Here is a 25,415-nt window from a genome sequence, read left to right on the forward strand (position 1 = left end):
CACGCCTTCCCTTTCATCCAGCTCTGTACAGCATGCAGTTTTATGTCTGTGGTATTTTAGCCTCATCACAAATTTAAATATAGAAGTATACATACATTTTTATCCCACTTTAATTCTTTACACATCACAATGTGTATTAAAAACTGCCATTAGGGGTCTGTAAAAACAAAAGTAGTCAAAGAAAAGAGAAGGAGGAGGGATGGGGGGTTTTAATGTCCGTTTGCAACACTTGGCCTCTTGCAAAGATGAAGGGATGAGAGGGAGAAGGAGCAGAGATGACACGTTCGAAGGGCAACACTGAGGACAAAAATAAAAATCAACGTCGCAGCCTCAGTCTGAGAGCACAAGGATCATTTCATGCCGTCTTCCTCTGGTCTCCGGCTCTTCTCATCTTCGGAAGACAGTGGTCCAAGGAGGTGTGGGGACATCGATGTCAGCAGGTTTCTCCCCAGACGCAGGAGAACCAGGAGAGATCAATCTAGAGGTGGAAAAAAAGGAGGGCATGATGATCATGAAAGGAAACTAAGCACTTTGTACTACAGAAAATTAGCAGTAGAAATTAATAAATACATTTCAGAATACAAAGTTGTAAAATTATGAGAGAAAAAATGTCATTTTAAGAGTATAAAGCCGAAACATAATAAAAAAAACGCACCAATAATTTACGAGAATAGTCATAAAATTCTGAGAAAGTCATTATATAGCAAGAGTAAAGTCGTAACATTATGAGAAAAAAGTCATAATTTTAAGAGAATAGTAATAGTTTTTTTAGGGAAAAAAGTTCAATTTTATAAGAATAAAATTGTAAAATTATTAAGACAAAGTCCTCAAATTAACAAGTATAAACTCGTAATATTCTGAGAAAATAAGTCATAATTTTTTAGAATAAAGTCATAACATTATGAGAAAAAAAAGGTCAAAATTTTACAAGAATACAGTAAAAAAAAAAAAAACATGACAAAAAGCCTTAATTTTATGAGAATAGAAAAATAATATTTTTGGAAAAAAAATCTTAAGTTTATGTAAATAAAGTTGCAAAATAATTAGGAGAAAGTTTTAGATTTAACAAGTATAAACTGTCATAAAATATTCTGAGAATGAAGCCAATCTTTTAGAAAAATGTCAAAAAATGTAATTTTATGGGAACGAAGTTGCAAAATAATGAGAAAAAAAGTCATAATTTTATGGGAATAAACTTGTAAAAAATTACCAAGAAAAAGCTGTTATTTTATGAGAATATACTCATAAAAGTCTCACAAAAAAGTTGTAATTTTACAAAAATAAACTCATATTGACTTTTTTTTTTAACTTTTTTATGAGAACAGCATAAACCTTTTAAGTTATAAAGAATATAAATTTACAGTGGCAAGAGTCTGTTTACCAAAAAATACAAAAACAACAAAAAAAAAAGAACGTTTCAGTGTGAGAGATGTAGCGCTCATTGTAAGTGGTTACTTCAGCATTGATTTCACAAATAAGGAAAACAAAGTCTTATTGAATCAACGTTGTTTTATTAAAATGAGACTGAAGAAAATTAGACCTCCTCAGAAAACTATTGACAGCGTAGCAATGGATTAAGAGAGGACGTGGTGTGTACGCCGTCTCCAATATTGTTGCAGAGGTCAAACTGCATTATGGCACATGCATTCCTATAGTAAACTAAAGCCTTATGGGCTCCAACATGAACGGCTACATTGATAGATTTAGTCAGCACGTAATGTGAACGGAGGCTTACAACAGTCCACTTTTTCAATAAACTATGACTTTTTCCTTAAAAAAAATTCTCATAATTTAACAACTTTATTCTCGCAAAATTACAATGTCTGTCTCCATATTTTATGACTTTTTTCAAAAAAAAAAAAAAAAAGAAAAATTACGATTTTTTTCTTATAACTTTACAACTTTATTCAAGAAAATTTTTTTTTTCCCCTCACATGTTCATGACTTTATTCTCGAAATTTAACTTTCTCATAATTTTACAACTTTATTCTTGTAAAATGACTATTTTTTCTCATATGTTTATGACATTTTTCATGAAAAATTACAACTTTTTTCTCAAAACTGTATAAATTTATTCTCTTTTTCTCATAATGCTAGATTTTCAATCTCATAAAATTACGACTGTTCTAATAATTTTACAAAGTTATTTATGGGGTCAAATCAGGATCAGCTTAAAGTGAATGAAAAAACAGATTGAAAACTTGAAAAATAGATGTAACTGAAAAAAAAGAAGTGAAAATTTGAAACCAGAAAAAAACTGAAAATTTGAAAAAAAAAAAAACCCTGAAGATTTGAAAAGTAGAGTGAAAACTTGAAAAAAAAAACTAAATTAAAAATTACTAATTAAAAACAAATTATTCTTTAGTAACAGCTGCTGTTTTGAATTTTCAACTTTTTTTTTGAATCTTCACTTCCAGTCCTCAGTTTTCAGCTTCAATGTTTTTTTTTTGAGTTTTCACTGCTGAACTGAGCCTAATTTTACATGGGGGCGGGGCTTTACTCATATTGTAAAACTATCGTCATTTTCATATAAATAAACTCTATTCTCATAAAATTATAATTTTCTCAAATTGAAAAATGCATGAATATATTTACGATTTTTTTCTCAAAATTTTATGTCTTTAATCTCATAAATTAAAACTTCTAATTATTTTAGGACTTTATCAAAAATGTATATATATATATATATATATATATATATATATATATATATGTATATTATGGTAGCCCTAATAATTCACCGTACTATTGTTTTACTTTTACAGAAAAAAAGAAAACATTTCCCTCGGCTAACCCTGTAGAGGAAGACAAGAACGTTTGTTCAAAAGGAAACCATCAACCCACAGGGTTAGAGAGACAGAAAAATCCTGCAACCCACTTTGTATCAGTCAGGGTGAGTCATACCCTGAATTATAAAAAAATGAATGCACACTATCTGCTCTGCACTGCAGCCATGACATACAGAGACAGGAAGAGCAGCTGTGGGTGGTGGCTGGAAAAAGAAGATGACCTGTTCAGTTTTCATCGATGCTCTACGTAAATATTTGTCTCACTCCACGTGAAAGAAAAGCCATCGCTGAAATGATGGATTGTGGATAAATCCATCTTTTTTTGTAGGGGGTGATGTGCGAGTTCAGACGTCGTTTTTGAGATTGTGTAAGAAAACGCCCGTGTTTGCCTGCGGAGAGCTGATGAGTCACTGCGTTGCATGCTGAATATCAACAGATCCTCTCTCCATTTTCATGTACTCGCTATGCTCTCTCTGCCACTCTCCTTCTCCTCCACTGGTTTTCTCTTCCCGTCTCTCAGCCTGGATCTGCAGCACATGTGTAAACAGGCTTCGACTAGAAAGGCTCATCTCTGCACGCTCACCAGGTGTGTTGTTGTCAGAGGAAGAGGAAAGGGCTGTCATTGCTGTTTACAGGCGGAGAGCTTGCGGATTTTACTGGCTGTTGAGACTCCTTTGCGTGACGGATTGGATGATGAGGAGGATCGGCGTTCGGTTTTGGCCTTGCTGTTCAGAGAGCCTCCTTCTGTCCCGTTCACACAAACCGGTTTGGCTACAGCTGGACAATAATCTGCGTTCTCCTCTTCCTGATCTTCTTCCTCCACTTGCCCTGAAAGCACACAGTAAAGGTTAAAAACAAGTTCAAAACACTGCTTCAAAGTGATCAAAATGTTGGAATAAAAAGAACCACTCTGATGGAAATCATGTTTTTGATGTATTAAAAAGTGTTTCTTTCATGCGAAGCGTCCTCTTTGTTGGCGGGAGTGGAAATTCAGAAAAACCAGCGACTCCCTCAGCTGGACTATATTTAGAGAGCTTCATTCACATTTTGAAGCTCCGTTTCATTTTTATGTGGGACACCACTTGTGTACACCGAATGCAGCATTTACTTTTGCTGCCTGTTACCTAGCAACGTATTAAAGGCCAGAACTCTATGGGGTAAATATGCCACAAGAGATGGAGGGGGGAGCTCAGTCAAAAGTAAGATTCTCTTATTATCAAATCATGCAAACATCTGTCAACAGCTGGTGAAAGTTTGCAAACATTAAAATCGCTCTCTGCTTCTCCGCCTGAAGGAAAAACACGGTGACAAATCCAGAAATAATCCTCTCATGTAACATCCAGAGTGATGGGCTCTTCACAGCCATTGTTTTGACTCGGATCACTCCATTCACAGTTACAACTCAGAATCCCAACAAAACACAGAGAGGCAAGCAGAGATGCTGCTATGAATGTGTTAAAAATACTAATATTTATACTGGTTTAATAGCATTATCGATAAATTAATACAGTATTATAATGATTAGTAAGAGGCCAATATACCTTGCATGTCATTTTAAAGCTGTTTATAATACCAAACAGAAAATAAATAATCAGAAATTATGCCAAAAAGTGAAGCTATACAGCATATTGTTCACATACGGACCGTTATCCTGATTAGTTTATCTTGAATATTATCTCAGTCCAGCTAAAAATAATATATTTACAGGATGTGTATCATTCTGATTATTTGAGGTTTTGTTTTTGTTTTTTTATTACAAAATGATCAAGCGATCGTGTAAATCTGAAAACGTCATTATAGAATGGACATTGACTGACTGAAAAAGTGATAAACACACAAATTTGCCAAAAATAATAGATACTGATATATTTATGCATGTTTATCCCTTTAGCCCTTTTGTAAATTTATATCTGAGAAAACTAAAAAAAAAAAAATAATAAATAAAAACAAAAACAAAGTGATGATTAAAAACCATGATGTGAATGACCAAGAGTGGAGGATCATATTACAGCCAACCATCATTCCAACATGGTGACCAGAAATGGAACTATTTGAGAGGAATTACTTCTGGTAAAAATGTGCTTTTGCCAGTTTTTTAGTGACTTTAACCAAACAAAAACATACACATCCAATTGATAGATGAAGGGGGTCACATGAGTACCACAAAGATTGAAAGAAAAAGCAGAGCTATCGGAAGACCATCATTTTTTACAGACTTCTGTAGAGCTGTGAATCAGCAGAAATCTTCAGAAGTTGACAGATCTCTAAAACTTTGTTTCCCCTTAACGGTCCGGTCCAGTAAGGAGTGGTACAGAACTGTTCAGTTAAATCTGGCGAGCGTTTCCACTCAGTTAAGCTTTGCTTCCTCTGGTTTGATTTCATAGCGTACGCGTGGTGTAGACTGCTAGCGTGACACTAGCTCACCCATGTATCACACAGACGCCCCGGATTTGCAGTTTCACCGCAGACCAAACCTTGTTGTTGTTTACAGACATTTTCAATTTAAACTCATGACCAAAAGAGTACACAGGAAACAAAAAAAAAACCTGAACGCTTACACATGTTGGAAAGGTTAGCTTAAATGAGCGCTATAATGATGCTTTCTAATGTTGTCCTCACTTTCTGCCAATCAACAGTTCAGTTCAACTTTTCAATGGACCTACAATGGATGAGGGTCCCCAAAAGGTACGGTTTGGTACTGTTTAATGGGTCAATTTTACAATTAAACACTTAAAATAGCGGACCGGACCACTCAGTAGTCTTATAATAAACATTTCTTTCTTCCACTTTGTGAAATAAACTAAGTATTTAGTAAAGCTAGGAACAGGAATAATAAGGGAAAAAATGGTCGGGGCCAAATAAGGTAAACAAACTATGACACACCACAGGCATGTCTAATTTAAAGGAGATCAGATTTTATTTTTTAAAAATAAAAAGGCTTCAGCCTCTGCATCACATAACTGTTAATGAACCAGCAAACTACTTTTTCTTAAGTCAGATCTGATAATTACTTTTTCTTATTCTGTTTTTCCAGATTGTTAAACTCTTAGAAACAGGCTCAATGTGTGTTGTAAATAAAACTATAAAATCAACCACTTCAACCTAAAAACTCTTTCTGCAGACAAGAAGAAATCCACAATAAAGTGAGCTAAGGTTCTTTCTTTTCAGATGTGGGCAGCATATTACCTGGCACTGTGAAGTCCTGAGTGTATATGATCTCATCCTCCGCATCATAAAGCTCGTCGTCGTCCTCCTCTCTGTATCCGTGCAAATCCTCCAGGTAGGGAACCACCGTCATGCTCCTCCAGGGGTCTCTGCTCTCCGCGCTGGCAGGGATGGGTACTGGGGGCTCAGCAGGTGGGTGTTTCTTTCGCACCCAGCTGAGAGGAAGTTAACAGGTTTTACATCAAACTCAGGAAAGTGAATTTAAGACTGAAAAACTATTATGTCCTTTAACCCAATATATGACTATTTTAATTAGAAAATATTGATAAACAGAATTAAATCATTTGATTATTGAGGATTTCATACAAAAGAAGTTTACATCACTTACTTGTGTTGCCTAATGTTCTGTATAGAAAACCTCTGTGCAGGGTCATACTCAAGCATTCCTGGAAAATAAATAAATACAAAATGAGGAGAAAAAAATTGATTTATCTGGAAATTATTTATAAAATGTGACAAAATTTTGAGAATTGGAAGTAGACAGACCATAACAGTCTTTAGAAAATGCCAGTCATAACTTCAAAAACATGTTGAAAATCCTAACATGAGAAACTCTGGAGCCTCAATCTGCTCATCTTAACAGTCGTATCAAAGAAGTTTCCTAATGGCTTTAATGAGGGATGGATTAGTGTTTATAGAGGTCAGTGTCCGTACGCCGTAGAAGCCATACGACACCGTTCCTAATAACGCCGTTTTCTCCCCGTCTGCAGAAAAGGGCAGAACGCAGAGCTGATACTGTGCCAGCTGAAGGACACCTTTTGTAGTACTAAGCTTATTTTAGAGCTTGTAATTATGGACCGTCTCTGAAGTGCTGCGTCATCTCAGACAGACGTCACACACTGGGAGACCAGACCAAATGGTTTTTATACCAAAGCAGTAACATTTCACTCTGATTTTTTTGGTAGAGACTTTTTTCAGAGCAACAAATACATATATATATTTTTAAAATTGCAGTTTGTAATCCCAAATGAATATAAAAAAGTACATACGGGTCTCTGTTAATAAAAGACAAAGAAAAATATAACTTAATCTTTGTTTCATTAGATATTACAATGCTTTTTTTCCAACACTTTTGCTTTTATTAAAAGATCAATTTATTATTATTATTTTTACAGTAGCAACTTTTTTCTATACATTTTATTGAAAACAGAGAATTCCATTCTCTCTTCTTTTTGCAAGATAAATGACTTCAAGACTAAATATCTTAAAATATAATCTAACTTTAATATAGTTTTATTCTAGGGTTTTAATTGTTGCTACTGTATAAGCTCAATAGAATCCACTCAATGGTGTTTTCTTACATATGAAAGGCCTCACCATTAGTGGTTTTAAATGTCACAGCACCCCCTACTGGATGTACTAAGAACAGATCCAGACCACCAAGGCTGTCCTTAATCTGAGTGAAGAACTTTATTTCTGAGGATAATTCAGAGAACTAAAGAAATTAATAAAAAGAAAGTCTTACAAGTGGTAAGAATAAATCCCAGAGTTCATTTGAAGGCTTTTGTTGAGAAAAACACCTGAAGACTTACATCATTGAGTCCTGCACAACACTAACCTCGCAGCAGATCTGACAGAAGAGGTCCACAGTCCTCAGGAATTGTGTAGTCTCCTTTTCCAATGTTCTCAAATAGCTTATAGATATTGTCCCCCTCAAACGGATAAAGACTCGTTGTAATGTTATATCTGAAAGAAAAGAAGAGGGAAGACGTGTGGGAATCATAAACAAAAGGTGTAAAATGAAACGCACAGATGACAGCTTCACTCACAGTGTTACTCCAGCAGACCAAATGTCCACTTTAAACCCTGAAAAGGTATCCAGTCCATTGGCGATTTCCGGAGGCTGGAAGGCGGGAGAGCCCTGACTCGTGCGGCATGTGTCATCTTCAGCAAATGGGTGAAGGGCCTGTCAAGATATATATATTTTTTTAACATAATGATTTACCTGTTTTATCATAATTACTTTTGAATATTAACAGGGTTCCCACAAGTTTCTTCAAGCTTCTTTCAAACTTTTTAAAGCCATGCACATCAAAAATTATGTCCAATTTCCCAGCCTATTTCCAATTTTATTAATCAGTTCCAATTGTATGATCAAAAATGTAGTTTCTTGTTGTTTGTGGTCTGTGTTGTGATGCTTTAGCGCTCTTGTTCATTTTTTAATTTTTTTTAAACCAGTGGTCGGCATTCAGCATATTGGTGCATAATGATTTGCTCTGCTGCTGCTGTTTATTTCCATAATTTGATCATAATAATTGTGGTTAAAAAATTGTATTTGACAAAAAATGTGTATCGGAGAAGTTTCAAACAGTACAATTTTTAAGGCTCAGATTTCCAAATTCAAGACTTTTTAAAGGCTTTTAAGGTATTATTATCAAATTAATAAATTAACTTCTTTTAAGACGTTTTAGGGCCCAGCAGGAACCCTGACTAAATTATTTATTTTTATTTGGGTTAAGTATAAAATATAAATAAAAAAATAATCACATTAACATTTTTCAAAATAAAATATATTTTCTGAATATAATAGATATAGATTTAAACAAAGAAAAAGCTTTAAAAATGCATTTTCTTACACAAACACTAACTTTCAGGTGGCAAGAATACAGAGCTGTCAAAAGGTGAAACCTTACAATAAATAATCTAAATTCACCTCTGCTACTCCAAGGTCAGAGATTTTAAGTGCCCCATCCGTGGTTAGCAGCAGATTTCCAGGTTTAATGTCTTTGTGAACGATTCCCTGGCTGTGCAAATATTCAAGGCCATCTATAAGTTGGCAAAAGTACCTGCAAAAAAACAACAATAGAAAAAACAGGTGGCATTTACAAAAAAATGTAATCAATACTGTGGTCAGAAAAAGGCTTAATTAATTAGAGTCAGATTGAGTGGGCTTGCAAGAGCGATGAAACATTTACTCAATACTCAACCTCTGGCTTCTTGATTTACAGAAAAGCTTTGCAAACCCAGATCTAAACTTAGACTTGCAGGAGCGACTCCGGAGAGGCTAAATATAAAAAAAGAGGCTCAGGCTGGAGAGGGAAGGGGGAGAACAAGAAACTCACCCGTGAGCTTGAAACACTGGAAATCTTTTCTCTGGGACACTGTCCAGCATTTCTTGCATCCCACAAACACAATACTCCATCACCATATACGTATATCAGGGGTCAAGGAAATGCAAACATAACAGATGCTTAAAAACTGATAGAAAAAAAGTCATCAAAAAATTACATATTTTAACTTTTATCTATAATTTTACTTGAATGAAGTCTACATTCAAAAAGAGGGTTGAGGATATATTTTCTGCTTCTCTTCGTTGTAAAGTACGTCCACTAACTGAATCACATTCTTGTGTTGGAGTCTTCTTAGCAGCTGAATCTCCCTATAAATGAAAGAAGAAAAATATTAAAAATGTTACAAATAGAAAAAAACACAGAATTCTGGGTCACCAAATTCTGGCAAATGTTTCCAGTGATGGCAGAGATCTTTAACAAGCCAGTTAACAGAAAGATTAGAGTAAGTTGTTTGTTCTGAAAGAATGGATTAACTTCAGTTCCACTGGAAGGTGCGTTTCCTTTCATTTATTTTACCAGAAATACAAAAAAACTGGAGTTTACTAAAAGAGAAAACAGGATAAGGACCAAGGAGACAACCAAATATTTAAAAAATATATATAAAACAATTTGTACAAATTGATAAGAGACATGAAAGAAAGACATGTTGGATAAATACATTAATAGATTCTTGAGACTTGATTGTTTAGTTTTAAAGTCCAGACAATATTTGTACTTTGATCCTCAAAACATGTTTCTCCACTCCCTCTTGCACCACATGTGGCCTTCGGGGACATTAGGAGGTGATAGTGTTTGCACCTCTGCCAAAAACAAATACCTTAAACAGACAAATAGCTCTACAGACTGTGGAGTAATAAACACAAAATAAACTAAAATCAAAAGCAAAGGGAAGCTGTTCTATGCCTTATCTTTGTTTTTATTATACATTTATTATTGAGAAATCCAGAGCTAAAAGTCTTTGACATGTAGCTAGGGATGCACTTAGAAAAGTCTAAAAACTCATGAACTAATGGGGAAAAATAAAATTAATTTTAATCTGAAAATTGTATCTTACAGTCTGACTTGACAAAAATGAAAAGTAAAATTGTGCATCCGAACACTTGATAAAATCCACAGAAGCCATGTAAACACCTAAGGTACACAGACTGCAGAGACTCCCTTTGCACTGTCACTTCAAACGTATGCTGAAAGACCTTGCACGCTTCCAGCCTGCAGGCTGCAGCGCTGACAGGACTGCAACACTCAGCGATATCTAAGCAAATGAACTGCAGCAGCAGCAACGCATAAACAAGTCGCCAACATCTGAACCCGTGCTCTGTTCAAGTGGATCAGGGTGTGTCCGTGTATCTGTGCGCCTCTATCATTCCTGAAAGGCATTCTGGGGGTGTTACCATAGAAACAGAGGAGGCATTGCTCAATCACTGCGAGTGCGAGCCTGCCCTTCCTGTTGGATGCACTGTATTTGGAGAAAGGAATGCCAAGCAGTCAAAGAGGGAAAAAAAAATCAGCTTCAGGTTATCATAGCATCCATTCACTGAGACTAGGTGTTAAAATGCTCAAGGTCTGTCAGGTAGCACAAGTACAGCGACAAGAAAACTTCACTTATAGTCTGCGAATAACTATGGGGGTGGAATCAAAGAGACTTTTGCTTCAATTGAAAGCATCTTAATCACACATTTTATTAGATCTTCTCAATGTAGCAAGAAAATTCAGTTTTTAAACTTATTCCGTTTCTTCTTAGCCCACAAAACACTGAATAACAAACGTTTAATGTCTTCCTGAGCAGCCAGATTCTCTAATCTCCTCCCTCCAACATTTGCTGTTTTCACACATCCTCTACAGCCGTGGATGAAAACATAAACCAGAGGGCCAGAAATAGTGCTGATGGCTGCTGCGTCAGACAGGTTTTTAATTTTGAAAATGTCTGTTGTAAAGCTTGAAGGTTAGCAGGGCTGTTACCTAACTTCACAATTTGTTGTTATTTTAACTCACTGCTGGTTTCCACTAACTGTTTTGGAGATCCATCTCCTTGAAGTGTTGCTGTCAACATGGAAATTGCCGTCATTGCAGACAAATAATGTCCCACATCAACCATCCTCAGGGTGCTGTAAACACTGCATTTCCTGTCCTGTTTGCATCAGTGATATACCTGCTATGTGCCATAACACAATGTAGTATTTCCAGTTTTGAGAATTCTTCCCCAGGTATCCTTTGTTCTACATGAGCAGAAATAGAACAGATAACATTCCTTTTTTTGGTTTGTTTTTATGTTTGCTAAAAGTAAGAGATTTAACCACATCCTTCAACATCTTTCCTCCAATAAATCAAAAGTAACAACAACTGAAATTCTTCCCTAGTCCTACTGTTTTGACAGGCCTAAATCCTTTTATAGACACTATTTTTCCTGACGAAGGAACTAATTTATTCCATTTTCTAGAGCCATCTCTACAATTAGTACAAGCCCACAGCGATAGCCAGGATTCATATTTAACAACGGTAATGTAATTAAAAGTTGAAATGTTCCTCAGGGGAGAGATGATGCAGAAAAGAGTTTTCAGATGAACATCCAGTTTGGCAAATTGGTGATTAAAGTGCTATTAGTCAGTTCTGAATGCTGTGTGGGAATCAAGCTTTTTGATCCTCATAGTGGTATATCAGTAATAACAACTTTTTGCAACAATCATGTTTCAAAATAAATAAAATAGGTATCAACAGTAACTCATTATTTTAATGATAATAGAAAAGAAGATTAAGTTGATCTCAAATATGCTTTTTTGTATTGATTGACATCAACTTATTGAACAAAGAGTATGTAACAACACTGTTTACATATTTGTTTGGCTTTGTTTTCTGCTCAAAGAGAAAGTTTTTTGGCTCTCCTCTCACATAAAGAGAGCAAAAGATGATTGAAATGACAAAAACCATAGTTGTGTTGTATGTGTTGAAACACATACAAGATTCTATGTGCTTTTCCCAAATCTCATGCTGTCAAAAATATTCTCCATTGTGGCTTCTAGCTGCTACTTTATTCAAAACTGTTTACTTAGCTGACGTAAATGATAAACTTCATTACATTTAGAGGAAGTGATTTTACAGAAGAACTGTACAGAGAAGTTACAGATTAGAAACAAATGCCATAATTAAAATTGGTTATAGAATTAAAACTATTTTTTAATAGGAACAATCTTTGGAGATGGCATGCCAAAGAGAATTGTTCTCATTAACTGTCTGAATTGCTTTGTCAAACGGATTTTGCAGTAAAACCTATTCTCCTCATAAAATAAGAATAGTCCAGCAGTTTTCTTCTGACAAATTGACTTAAAAGCTACTTTAGCAAGATTAGAAAAAAAAGACAACTAATCAAATGTGGTCAGTGCCAATGAGTTTTTCTGTGAAGTCAAGATAGCTCAAGCGGACCAGCACAAGTTTAAACACAAAAGTAAATAAAACTCACTTCTTCACATTGGCTTCACCATTGGGAATCCTCCTAAGTTTCTTCTTCTTCAGGATCTTGACAGCCCTCCGACAAAGCGTTTCCGAGTCCAGCATTTCTTTAACTTTGCCATAAGATCCTTCTCCTAAAAGATCCCCCATTAAGTATTTTCCTATTAGCTTTGCCCTCTTCCGTCGCGGCTGGTAGATGACCTCTGTAGAATCAATGCGGTGAATGAAAGTGTCCATCTCCATCACCATCAGATCATTTTCGTTCAAATAGTCCAGATGATGCAGCTCGCTGGCACTCATGACTGCTAAGTTCAAACACTGCACCTTCAGCCTCGTGTGAAACAGAATGTTTGCAAATGGCTTTAATGCTACTGGGGTAAAATCCACTGTTAATCTGTCAGCAGTAAATCAGGTGTTTTCTATTCAAGGAGGAGAATTTGAAAATACTGAAAATGGGGGAGGGAATTACGAGGCCTCTGAGTTGAGGGAAGAGGTGGATTATCAGTTGGACATCTGTAAACATTAGGGCTCTCTTTCATCAAGAGCAACGGGAAGGGGTGCAGTCCTTGGTGGCTGCCGTGACAATTTAGCGCCTAGGATTCTGCATTAGGGACTAAAGCTATGGGTGCATTAGCAGAGAAACTAAAAAATAGATTTTTATACAAGGTTAATCCTCTATTAGTCTCAATCACCTATTAATTTATTTACTACAATACAGCTTTAGGTCAAGGCAGCCCCTTTTTCCTCAAGGCCTGGCAGCACAGCATTTCTGTCAAAGATTCCGTATTGTGTGGCATAGCATCCATGGTATACACTAGGGTGGATGTCCGGATGAGCACAGATCAACGGCAGAAAGCAGCAGGTTCTGTCCAGTTCCTGGTGTCAGTCGGGGGGTCGACTGAACCGTCCAATGTATAAAACGGTCCTCAGGTGTCCTCCATCTCAACACTGTTTAGGGCCTGAGGGGAAGATCAGGTATCAAATGAAAAAAAAACCAAAAATGTTTTTTTTTTCCACAAAACCTATGTTTACCAAAAGGAGAACATTTGTATTACTGTCAGTTATAAAATTCGATAAGAAAATATTTGCAATGAGCAGACTCATTCTTAGGCTCTCATTAAAAATGATCCTTTCACATGTATAATGGGTCGGTTCAGTATTTGTGGACTAATTGTCATTTTGATAAAGGTTTTTTGTGGACGTTCTTTCTTGTATTTCATCTGAAAATGATCACATTTTAATGTAATTATTATAACTTTTTAAAAAATATTTTTAAATTAACTTTATTGACAAACATTGCACTTACAGAATATCACACAATGAGGCTCCATACCTATAGTGCAAATTCGTAGGAAGTAACGGAGTACGAACACAAGAAGTAATAAATTATTGATCTTACCAGAAGGTTAAAAAACAACAACAAACTGTAATCAATAAAAGCCATAAAACTTTAATTTAAAAAAGGAAATTTTAAGAAAAAAAGACTCATAAAGTTTCAAATAAGACTTCAAGTGATTTTTTCCTAATTGCAGGATCCAATTCTTTTTACATACAGTATAATTTCTTTGTCAAAACATAAAACACTGTTTGCACATTTACAATTGTGTTTGTGATATTTAGATATAAATATAAACTTATAGAAACCTTCCATGTGTTAAATGTCTTATGAATATAGTATTATTATAACTTTCTGTCATGCAATAGCGGGCCTTTCAAGTAATTTAGCACTTAATCAGGTGTTAGTGCAAAATAAAGTAGCCGTTCAGGGGGAAAATATAGACATATTGTGGACATGACTTTATATACTAAATATTATTCCAAATGTACGGGCTTCTCCCCTCTGAACTTGAGAAAGGGTTTAGAAAAAGTAATTCTTTTTTTTTTGCAGAAATCTCATTTTTAAAGAGATAAATGGCTAATTAGTTGACAGTGGAGAAAATGTCTGCTTTTTTAGGCATAATTCAAACTTTAAAATGTTTATTGATAAAAAGAAAATTAGAAGAAGAGAACACCTGACATGTAAACATATAAAGAGTTTGGACAGTTGGTTAGCAGCTAAGCTAGGACAGCAACTCTCGTTGAATGAGCAATGTTTCTCATTTGAGCTGTCACTTGGTGATTCTTCAGCATGTACACAGATATCAGTTCACTTAGGTCGATATCACCACAGAATGAGCGATAAATAATTACCTTTCGGTAAAAGTTGACAACTGATATGCAGGCAGGGGAGATAACCGAAACGTCGTCACAAAATTGCAGCTAACGGTGGATGTGCAGTAGCTAGCAAAGTTCGTCTGACATTACAGCTTCACTTTCGCTTTTCTGTGATGAATATTCAGTGACGAACCCCGTTTTCTGTTAAACCTGCAGTATACTTATCCATCAGGAAAAGCAAAGTGGGATTTAACTCCCAGAAACAGACCAAAACAGATAACAAATGTAGTGCTAACGCAAGGCTAACATATGGCTAGCAGGACGCTCAAGATTCCCATGTAAAATGCAAGCTAGTCGGTTTGCAAGCTAGCAGCCTCCCGGTACCGGCTCTTACCTTAATCCATATGAACCGGTCCCGCCGCAGTGTCTGTCGGTCCTTATTGAGTTCAATATCCCCTTCTAGTCTGACCTCCCCAAGAAACACTTAATACATTTCTGACCATTCGTAATACTCTTTCCTCTCAGGTTGTCGCCATCTTGTTTACCTTCCTCCCGAACTTGCGCAGATTGTCCTGAACGTTACTGCGTCAAATCAAAGTTTCAGCCGCTTCCCGGGGGCGCAGGAGAGCAGCAACTACGAATGTCTCACGTCAGGAATATTTATCAAACTTAATATCATATTTATTCTTTTCAATACATGACTCAGATAAAAGTTTATGCAGGTGGATCGTTTATTCAACTGCAGAAAACGTATTTATTGATCATTTAGTGGATAGACCTAAAATAAATTGCATAAAATAATAAAAAGGATTTAAAAAAAAAAAACAGTGACGTCCATAAAATAAGTAGTCTAAGACTGCTTTTTTTTTAATTTTTTTTTTTTTTTTTAGCAATACTGCACTTACTCTTTAAATAAATAAAGTGAATGACATTTTTAAAAAGTAGAAGAAGTAGGGGTGTAATGATGAATCGATTTCTATGATAAGCATAAAAATCGTTTCAAAATAAGATTCATTAATTGATATTGGAAAAATACTATTTGAATTGAACAAGGAATCTGGAAATTGTCAACTGCTCAGTACAAGTATAACACTGGTTGAAGTTTTGGCTAAAGATGTCCTGGATCAATTTTAGTTCCATGATTTGGATCGAATCAGATTGTTCAAAATGAACCAATATCGAGTCTGAATTGTATCAGCAACCACACATTATATTAATTGAAATGTTGGTAAAATTAATCGTAACACCCTTAGTAGAAAGCCAAACAGACACACAACAGAATCGTTAATATGAAGAATAATCATTGTAGATATTTGTTAAACTCTGGACAATGTTAGACTAAATTGGTTAAAATCTTAGCTTGAAAAGTTGTTCTTCTTAAATGACCTTATAGCAAATTTGGAAAATTGCTGATAAAAGGATACACTTCTAGGCCATTTTTAATAAACATTTTTTCTTGTTCTTCATTCAACCTGTTTCAAAAGTTGACAAGTTTAAAAATGCAAAATTAAAAAATATATAATACACAGATACAAAATGTTATTTGTGTATCATTTTTTTCCCCTGATACATCCATAAAATCATTTCATCTTTTCAAACAGTAAAGATCAAATTATCTTTAAATGTCAGCGGGCTCTGACCATAGACTGCATAATTTATGTAATATAATTTCCGTAGCATATATGTCCATGGCTGTGATTGATGATGTGGGCGATGGAGTAATTTCTAGTGCAGAGGTCTGCAGTCTTAGGCTTCATAGCTACACGTGGCTTTTATCCCTCAATCGGAGCTCTTTGGCTTCAAAAATAAATTAATAAATAATAAGTTGGTTAGTTATTTGATTTAGGATGTATTTTATTTTAAAATTAACCTCATTCACAATTGTTACGCATATAAATAAATCAAAACTGTTATAATTATCATAGTTATTGAAAAAAATAAATTTAATAAATAAAAGGCTTAATGATTACCCACAAAAATAAACATGTGTTTTTCAAATGGGGAAGTGGGACTTTGCGTCTCTCGTTGGATTTTGGTCCATCAGAAACTGGTCCAAATGGATCTTTTAGCATCAAAGGTTGAAGACTCCTGCTCTAGAACACGGTAGCTCATGCTGTAATTCAGAACATCTTGGATATGAAAAAAAGATAAAACTTTAGACAATGCTGCAGAAATACCTGTACTTAGCACACAGATAAATTGTTTCTGAATAGTCCAAAGTCACGTCACAGTAAACAGTTGTTATTTATCACTTTTATTAAGATGTGAGACATTTACATTTTAGTGAGTTGCTGTTTTCATTAATAACAAAGCTGCTTATAATGAAAACAAAAATAACAGCACAGTAAAGACCTCACTCAATGTAAGAACCACATGAAGTGTATTTGGTGATGAAGATTTTCAGTTAACTTTTTTTTTTTTACAACATCTGAAATGTAGCAAAACAGTGGAAAACGTTTCCATCCAATGCAATCAAAGTAAGGAGTTTTTTTCTAAATGAACATAAAATGTTTCTTCCATTATTTTCCCATTTTGTCATCTTTCACACATCACTTTTAAAATTGCTTAAGTTCTAAATTGAGAGTGTACATTTCAAAAACAAGCTAAACAGTGACAACATCTCGCTTTTAAATTACAGACACAAACAGAAAGAAATCTCCTTTTTAATAATACGGTCGTCGTGGATTATTCTGAAAAAGAAACACAAAAAGTAGATTCAATTCTTTGCATATATTAGGACAAATTTAAGAGATACAAATCAGTAAACTGTTGAACAATGTTTCATTTTTAGTGTTTTGAGTTATAAACAAGTTTCAGATATATGTTACCAGAGGGTTTGGCCTGAAGCGGTAAGCGAGCATCATCCTCTTCCGGAAAGCATCGTATTCATCATCGCTTTTCGTAAGCTCAGCTGGACGGTCGACCCCTAATCCGGCGCCATTTGATGCTGTATTTCCCCTAAAGAGGATTGAAGTTACACAGAAATAAGTGAGAAAAATATATTTATTCAACTCTGTCTGACAACTGATAGAAAACTGAAAAATGAAACCCATTTCAGACATTTTTTGTGTGTAAAATCACAACACAAATCTTAATTCTATGAAGCTGAGGTGTGTAGAGACTTTTTTACTTAAAAATTAAGACATAAATTCAAAAACAGCAAAACTGAATAGTAAGTCTAGATTATTTTGAAGGTGAAATGAGTAAAACTATTTGGACTAATTTCTTCAAATGACTGAGCACTGGTATGAAATTTTAGTTAATGGTTGAGCTGTACTTAGATTTTATGTATGTAAATTCCACGCAGAGTCAGTCAGTTGTAATGCAAACCTGAGGAGCATAAAAACATACTTGCTAACTGGAGCTTTGATTCCTTGTCCTTCACTTCCAAGACCTTCTCCTTCCTTCCAGCCCATCTTCATGAGCATTCGGAAGCCAAGGTTCTCCACCGTCAGCTTAAACTCTTTGTACTCAGAAAGGTCCGGATCGCGACCCTCCTGCAATTTGAGAAGACGAAAGTGTGCAGACTCGTCACACAACATGTAAGGGGAAGACTTTTTTTAGAAGTAGAGGTAAAAATAAACAATTCCTGAAATATGTGAGATAAAACAGGATACATTATATAGAAGCATAGAGAGCTCAGCTTTATTTCAGGATCTATTTGACTAACTAGAGCCTTAAAATCCCACTACAATCATCTTATGATCTATTTTCAAAGTGTTCCAAGTGATATTTTAAAAATGATTATGCTGTTTTCAGCCAAAATACAAAAAAAATGTTGTTTTCATTTTTAAACAAAAAAAACTTAATATAATTAAATTGCGAAAAATGTCTTGTACTTTGAAATTGGCAATTGAGAGATATAAGGACATTTTTACTTCTTTAATCTTCGTCTTAAAATTTCTTCCAGTAATGCAACATGTTACTGTCTATATTCTTTCACATACATTTTCCTCAGAGAGACTCACAAATTAGAAGGAATACTAACTTTTAGGGCCTTAAACGTTTCCATAAACTTCTCCAACTCTTCAGGCGGCAAGAAGTCGCCAATAAAATGTTTTCCTTTGCCCATCTCTGTCAGGGATTCTGCCCACTCTAGAAGGAAAAAGCACAAAATACATTTGTCACCTCAGAAAAAAGGCTTAAGAGTCATTATTAAAGCATGACTTCATTAGGATTTTGAATTTTCCTAAATGTTACTGTAGATATATTAGAAATCCAAGACTTATGTGTCAATAAAACTGTTCACAGAAAATATTCAAGGACTCCAGATCAATTAATTTCTGAGTTGTGCAGGATTTAGCAACTATAGATGCAGATTCACACCAAGTCCTTCAGCCAAAAAGCCTGAAAGTGAGGGTTTTGAATCAAAATGTAATTTATTACCGTTAGAATTTAGAATGATGCTAGTAAAAAAAAAATCCTGTGGTCAACTGAATTGTAGTCTTTATCAATTCAACCCATTATGACAAAATGTAATCCCTTTGTTGCAAACAGATTTTCCAGTGGACCAGAGGGAAAAAAATTACAAACTGTGATTTCTAGTAAGAGAAATTAAAAAAAATGCATAAAAAAATCTTATAACTTTCAAATAAGAAAATATTGCTGAAAAAAAAGTTTATAGGTTAATCTGGCATCTTGAGATTAAAAGATGACTCAACTTTTAATGTGAACATGCCTAGGATAGCACAAGAGTACCAAGGAAGGGCACTAAATTAAAAAAACAAGATTAATCTAAACTAGATGCTGCACAAACAACGAGTTAAAAATGCAGAATGGTAACAAAAACAATCCAGATTACAATAGTTGAGGAAAAAGCATAACAGGTTTGAATCCTTCACTCTTTTTTTTTCTTGGCCTTACCCTTTGTTTTCTCCATTTCCATCTTTCGAAGCTGGTGCTCCCACGTTCCTGCGTCCTGATCGACCTCCTCATCGCTGTCATATTCATGTTGGTGCTCCTTTATGGCTTTCTCCCACATGTTCTGCATTTCTGCCATGGCACGCTTGTGCTTCATAATCATGTCGTACATTTCCTGCATCTGTACAGACGACAAAACCCTCAGGAAACTGTCCTGATAAAAACTACATTCTTTAACAGATTTTATTCTTTGCCACGAGGAAAAAAAAAAGTTGCTGAAAACAACAAAAAAGCTTGAGGAAGTATTTGTACCTCTTGCTGCTCTTTAAGTTGCCTTTTCTGGTCCTCCGATAATTCTGTCACCCCTACCAGACCAAGTGGCTTCCCTTTCTTATAACCAAGGCCACTTAGCTCCTGGGCTGAAAGATGCATAATCATTTATTTCTAATTGTTACAGATCAAAATGTCGATAAAATCTGTCATTAAAGTGCAGATTATGCTTTCAAAATAATCAAAAGTGTGAGTACCAGAGAGAGAGGGTGTGTTCGGGTCTTCAGCGGTCACTTCATTAGGAATGACGATTGGAGGAACTGGTAGCTGGACTTTGTCGTCTTCAGATCCCCATCTGCTCTTTCTCTTCCGTTTAACAGGAGGCGTTTCGGAGCCCTGAACCGGAGGCGCAGACGTGCCGCTCCGTAAAGCAGAGGGGCTTTGTAGTGGAGGAGCAGCGGGCTGCTGAACTGCTCTGAAGCTTTCTGCTGGAGGCGAGGAGCTCTGAGGGGCTGTGGCAGAATACTCCCGGAGTTTTTCCTTATACAGTTTGTAGGCTGGACTTTGCTTATCGTACAAAAAACTGAAAAGGAGAAGATTTATGGTATTATTTGGTGTCAGATATAAAATAAGGTGGAGTGATTATCGATAACAAGACGAAGATGAGATCAAATACTTTTGTTACAGTTTTTCTCTGATACGCACAGTAAAGAGCTTGAATTTACTTACTGAATTCATGCAAGCACAGCATCTAAATGTCTGCAGTGTTGCCAGATTGGGCAAAAAACAGACCAATTCGAGTAAAAACACACCCAATTTGTGCTGGAAACTGCCCAATCTGGCAACGTTGGCTGTCTGTGTAAACGGCACACCACCTCACACACCTTGTTCCTCACCAGTTTGTGGTGCTGTTACTTAAATTTTTGTTACATTTTTGCTTTTTTTTTTAAAAAAATGTTCTCGTTATAATGGTATTACAAGTTTTTAATATATATGTTCTATATTTGATGTATGTTCAGCACTGATTGCTGTAATTAGCTAATAAACATTTTTATTTGCAAAAAGTCTCAGTTCTGTGTTTTATTATACATTTAATTAACAAAAAATGTGTATTTCCGAAATTATTCTATAATGCAACTTTCAAACAAAAGGAGTATTTGTATTGATATTGACACCATTAGCCCTGTAATCGAATCGATACCCAATTTCCCAGTATTACCTACCCTACTGAGTACTAATATATATGTTTTTAGTTCTTATATAGTTGGTTTATTCATGCATCCAATTTATTTATTTATGTTTTAATCTATATCTTGGTGTTGTTTTCTGTGTGAAAACCCCTGCAGTTGTTTTAGGTTTTTTTCTTCCAATGTGATTCAACTATTACAAATGGCAAATAAACAGAACTGATTATTAATGTAAAGTGTTGCATAACAGCTGGAAGAATGGTAATAAGAAACTTGAAGAGTTACTGTATTCAAAAGAAAGTCAGCTCTTAAAGGGTTAAAGTAAAAGACAAGAGTCCCACAGATGACTGACCTGAAGGCGGGGTTATCTCGGTTGCGCTCAGCAGCGATGGCTTCCACCTCGGGGCCACTCTCTGCCACAAACCTGGCCAGGTTGTCGACCATTTCCTGGGTTTCTGGGTCCACTGGGGGGGAGACTTTAAGCACCCTATTAGTACTGGAACTCAATTCACACTCTACTACTGTACCGTACTCAACTGGCCCTCTCACACCACCAGTCTAGAGCCAATAGGGATAAGAAGAGGAAAAGGGAGGAGGAGTGAAGGGAACAGGGATGGTGAATGGGGAACTTTATTGATGTGAGGCTTTCAATGGAACAAAATGAAAATAATAATCAAAACAAAAGTGGCAAAAAGCTCTATCACATATCTAAATCTAGCTTGTACATGGGTAACATTCTGCACACAGATTGATGAAACCTAACTTAATTAGTGATCCTCCCTGAAATTAGCCTATATGTGAATATATAAAGGACATATTTTTAAGATTTAAAATAAAACAAACATTTTTGTCAGACAATTTTCTTTAAAATTCAAATGTATTGACTTAAAGACTCACTGCAAGTTTTTTGGTGTTTCTAAAGTCCTACTCTGACCATTTTTAATCTATTTTAAAAACGTTCCCAGTGATCTTTAATTATAATTATACAATTTTTGGTAAAAATCAAAAAACCTGTGTTGTTTTCATTAGGAAATCGTTAAATATTCATTGTTAAGGTGTGGGCAGGGCTCTTGGTGGGAATCAACCCCACCCCCTTCCCCTGCTCGTTGCTGAGAGCTGTCTGTTTACATGTTATCCTGCTAGCTTACAGCTCCTCACACCACCAATCTAACCTTACCGGTGTAATAAAAACGGCGAGCAATATTGGAGCTATCCAGCCGTACAGTTTAGAGAGAGCTCAGACGGGGAAAATGAAGACATACTCGGGTCTAATTCTTCACAAGAGGGTGCATTAGAATGGAGCAGAAGTGAGCTTGTGGTCCACCTAGCATATTTTCTACGCCACAAATACCCTTTTCCAAATAACATTTATAGTTTGCCCCTGATTCACAACAAAATGAATAAAGAAATACTCAAAAATGCAATCTTCTGCTTCATTTACTTTATATTTGTCCTCTATTATCAGGAAAATGCCACAAGAACATGATAAAAACACCAAAAAATATTTTTTAACGGAGTGGGTCTTTAAGTGTTTGCAAACAAATAAATAAATACAAAGTGTAGATCTAAAGTCTTTCTGATTAGAATCAGTACAATAATTGGACTATTTCAGGCAGGAAACAGCAACCAGATTGATAGAAGTGAGTGCGAGAAGATGAAAGAGAACTTACTGTTATCCAGCACATTCTCAGATCGCTGCAAATTCTTCTTCAATACAGCCACTCTTTTTCTGTAGTAAAGATACTCCAAACTGCCTTTGTCAAATAAAAAACTGAAAAGCAAAATGAAAAAAATCAATATTTTAGAACTTTTAAAATAGCAAAATAAAAGCATCATAAATCTTACAGACGGTTTTCCTCAAACTTACAAGAAAACGGGGTTATCCTTGTAGTCTTCCATTGCCTTCTTCTCTAGCTCAGACCCTCCTTCCGCCACAAAAGAGGCCATCTTTTCAATAATGAGTCTGGTGTCTGAATCTTCTGGGGGAGAGACTTTAAGGAGGCTATGAGTACATTTGCTTCATGGGAACAAATGGTAAAAACTTCCACTCATAAGGCAATGGTGCCACTAAATGCAGAGGACTAGATGAAATGTCCGATTTAAAGAACTGTTCCAAGACAGACCCAAAGGTAGAGTCCTTGAATTACCTTTCATTTCAAGGAATTTGGAGTAATCACTCTCCTCTTCCTCGTCCTCATCATCAGGTGAACAAAACGCACTTGGCCTTTGACTGAGAACTGGACTCTTTTTGATCTGGGAGTAGTTCTTGAACTGATTAAGCATTTTGCTAACTCCAACGCCAGTACGCTGGCCGATTATAATGCTCTTTTTCTGCAAAACGTTGTTTCCTGGAGAGCTAGAGGTGGAGGGAGGCTTGGCATCACTGGAAGAATCTGTGGCAAAAGTGAAAAAACATTTTATTTCAACTAAATCCAGTACAAAACACCATAATAAAATAGTCCCATTACAGTTAATGTATTTCCTTACATCTCAAAATCCTTTCTCAGCATCATTTGATCTATTATAAAGCGTTCCAAGTGGTAATTTAAAGGGCAACCAAACCCTAAATTAACTTTTTTTGGATGTTGACATCTATGTGCTGGCTGTTGGTCATAGGCAGATTTTTGATAAATTGAAATAAAATATTTAATTCTTCAAAATATTATAAAAAAAATCCTGGTTTGATTACCCTTTCATTGTGATTATGACGTTTTTTTAGACAAAATAAAAAAAACTTGTGTTATTTTCTAGGACATAGTTGAGCAAAGCAGCAGAAATTGATTTAAAAAAATCACCAGAGTTTGGGTAGGACAGTTAGTGTGGAGGAATCCCACCCCTTTCCCCCTCCCTGTTGCTGAGAGCTCTCTGTTTACATGCTCTCCCGCAAGCTTGCAGCCTCCAACACCCCCAACATAACATTACCGGTGCAACAAAAAAGCAAGCAATATTGGAGCTATCCAGTCGTACAGTTTTGAGCCACATGCCAGATCAGATGAGGAAAACAAAGATGAACATGGATCTAGTCGTCAACAAGAAGTATTAGAATGGCACTGGAAATATTGCATTTCCTAAAAAACACAACAATTTGAATGAAGAAATATTCAGAAATGCAAATTTAAGCCCAATATTTTTTAGATAAATGTTCAATAATAACAAAAAATGCCACAAGTACATGTTAAAAACAGCAAAAACCTGATTTTCATCCAAGTGGGTCCTTAAAAAAATAAAGTAGATAAATGGTTGAAATGAATTTACTAACCAGACACATTGCTAGTCTTTTCTTTCTGCATTTTCATGAATTGTTGTAAGAAGCTTCCATCATTTACAAACTTATTGGAGGAAGGTCCCCGAAGACCTGGAGAGCTGTTGGATACAGAAGCAAAAATATACATTGAAATATTTATAATTAATTATAAATCGACTAATTTTGCTTTTGTTTATGTGTCAACATCAACAGAAAAGCATAATTACCTTTGAGGAGGGGGCTTGCTATTACTCTCTGCATTTAGTTTTGCTTTTTCTGCCATTTTCGCTTCGATCTCCTTTTTTTTCTGGGCAATCAGTTGTTCTTGACGAAGAATATTTAAGTTCATCTTGTTTTTCTGAGGCTGGCCTGGCTTGGACCTCCATCCTCCACGGCCTAAAGCAAAAAGGTACCAAAAGACATGCTGGATATCAATCATGTCATAACATATATATGAAACACAGTTTAGGGATCCGTTTATGTAATTAAAATTTATTTCTATTTATACATTGACTCATGGAAGCAAGAGTCAAAATATTTTCCTCATTTTACTCAGAAATATATTAGTTTTATTGCTGTTGACTTTACTATATCAGTGTGATTTGCAATCAAAACAGAAAAGATTGTGGTTAGCTTGATTGAGCATAATGATAATTACAATTACAAGTTTGATTTGGTCATTTCTTTTAAAAACTGGAGCTAAATTCCTTCCCGGATAACATTATTGCCTATGTAAAAAGATGTTGACGTCCAGACAGCAACGCAGTCTTAAAATATTTAAACTGAAACTGTTTATGCTAACAGGCGATCTGCTGCTATGAAGCTAAAGCAATGGCTGAGCGGCCACGCTGATGGACGGCTAAAACGCACCAAATGTTAACATGCATTAAGCTTCAGATTAATAATTTAACTAAGATTTACCTGCATCACCAGACTCCATAGTAACTATAAGGAAACTCTATTTTGAAGACAACCAATCTGGGCAACAGAAAGGCCCGTGAAAGCTAGCGACTTGAAGTATCAAGCAGGAAAGAATAGCAAGCTTCCCATATCCGATTTTGGCCCTTCAGAATAAAAGTACAATTTTTAGCATACTCCTCTAAGACATAAACAGAATGTTGCAAATATTGTGAAATTATGCTATAAATGAAAATATATGTTGTCAATTATT

General features: G+C 35.5%; 2 protein-coding genes across 3 annotated transcripts; both read right to left on the reverse strand.

Annotated features, from left to right (window-relative positions):
* Window positions 1-92: 92 nt before the first annotated feature.
* stk11 (serine/threonine kinase 11) lies at window positions 93-15,462 on the reverse strand. Of its 2 annotated transcripts, none has more exons than XM_024274401.2 (11): window positions 15,078-15,462; window positions 12,540-13,488; window positions 9,310-9,393; window positions 9,077-9,166; window positions 8,668-8,800; window positions 7,784-7,920; window positions 7,573-7,700; window positions 6,343-6,400; window positions 5,976-6,169; window positions 3,373-3,617; window positions 93-478 (listed from the first exon to the last, which is right to left on the reverse strand). In XM_024274401.2, exons 2-10 carry the CDS (start codon window positions 12,827-12,829, stop codon window positions 3,409-3,411), a joined length of 1,323 nt encoding a protein of 440 aa, XP_024130169.1. In that variant the 5' UTR covers window positions 12,830-13,488; window positions 15,078-15,462; the 3' UTR covers window positions 93-478; window positions 3,373-3,408. The 2 variants fall into 2 exon arrangements, with proteins under 2 accessions (XP_024130169.1, XP_024130170.1); XM_024274402.2 differs by lacking the exon at window positions 15,078-15,462 and adding an exon at window positions 14,720-14,918.
* A 1,458-nt stretch (window positions 15,463-16,920) lies between these two features.
* On the reverse strand, window positions 16,921-25,317 carry sugp1 (SURP and G patch domain containing 1). The gene is made up of 14 exons (XM_024274403.2): window positions 25,166-25,317; window positions 24,472-24,640; window positions 24,260-24,363; window positions 23,148-23,393; window positions 22,868-22,991; window positions 22,671-22,771; window positions 21,353-21,476; window positions 20,071-20,396; window positions 19,856-19,962; window positions 19,547-19,724; window positions 18,672-18,778; window positions 18,035-18,180; window positions 17,512-17,641; window positions 16,921-17,373 (listed from the first exon to the last, which is right to left on the reverse strand). The coding sequence occupies exons 1-14, from the start codon at window positions 25,182-25,184 to the stop codon at window positions 17,347-17,349; spliced, it is 1,908 nt and encodes a 635-aa protein (XP_024130171.1). The 5' UTR covers window positions 25,185-25,317; the 3' UTR covers window positions 16,921-17,346.
* Between the last annotated feature and the right edge of the window lie 98 nt (window positions 25,318-25,415).

The sequence above is a fragment of the Oryzias melastigma genome, linkage group LG17, assembly GCF_002922805.2.
Source record: "Oryzias melastigma strain HK-1 linkage group LG17, ASM292280v2, whole genome shotgun sequence".
In the NCBI taxonomy this organism is placed as follows: Eukaryota; Metazoa; Chordata; class Actinopteri; order Beloniformes; family Adrianichthyidae; genus Oryzias; species Oryzias melastigma.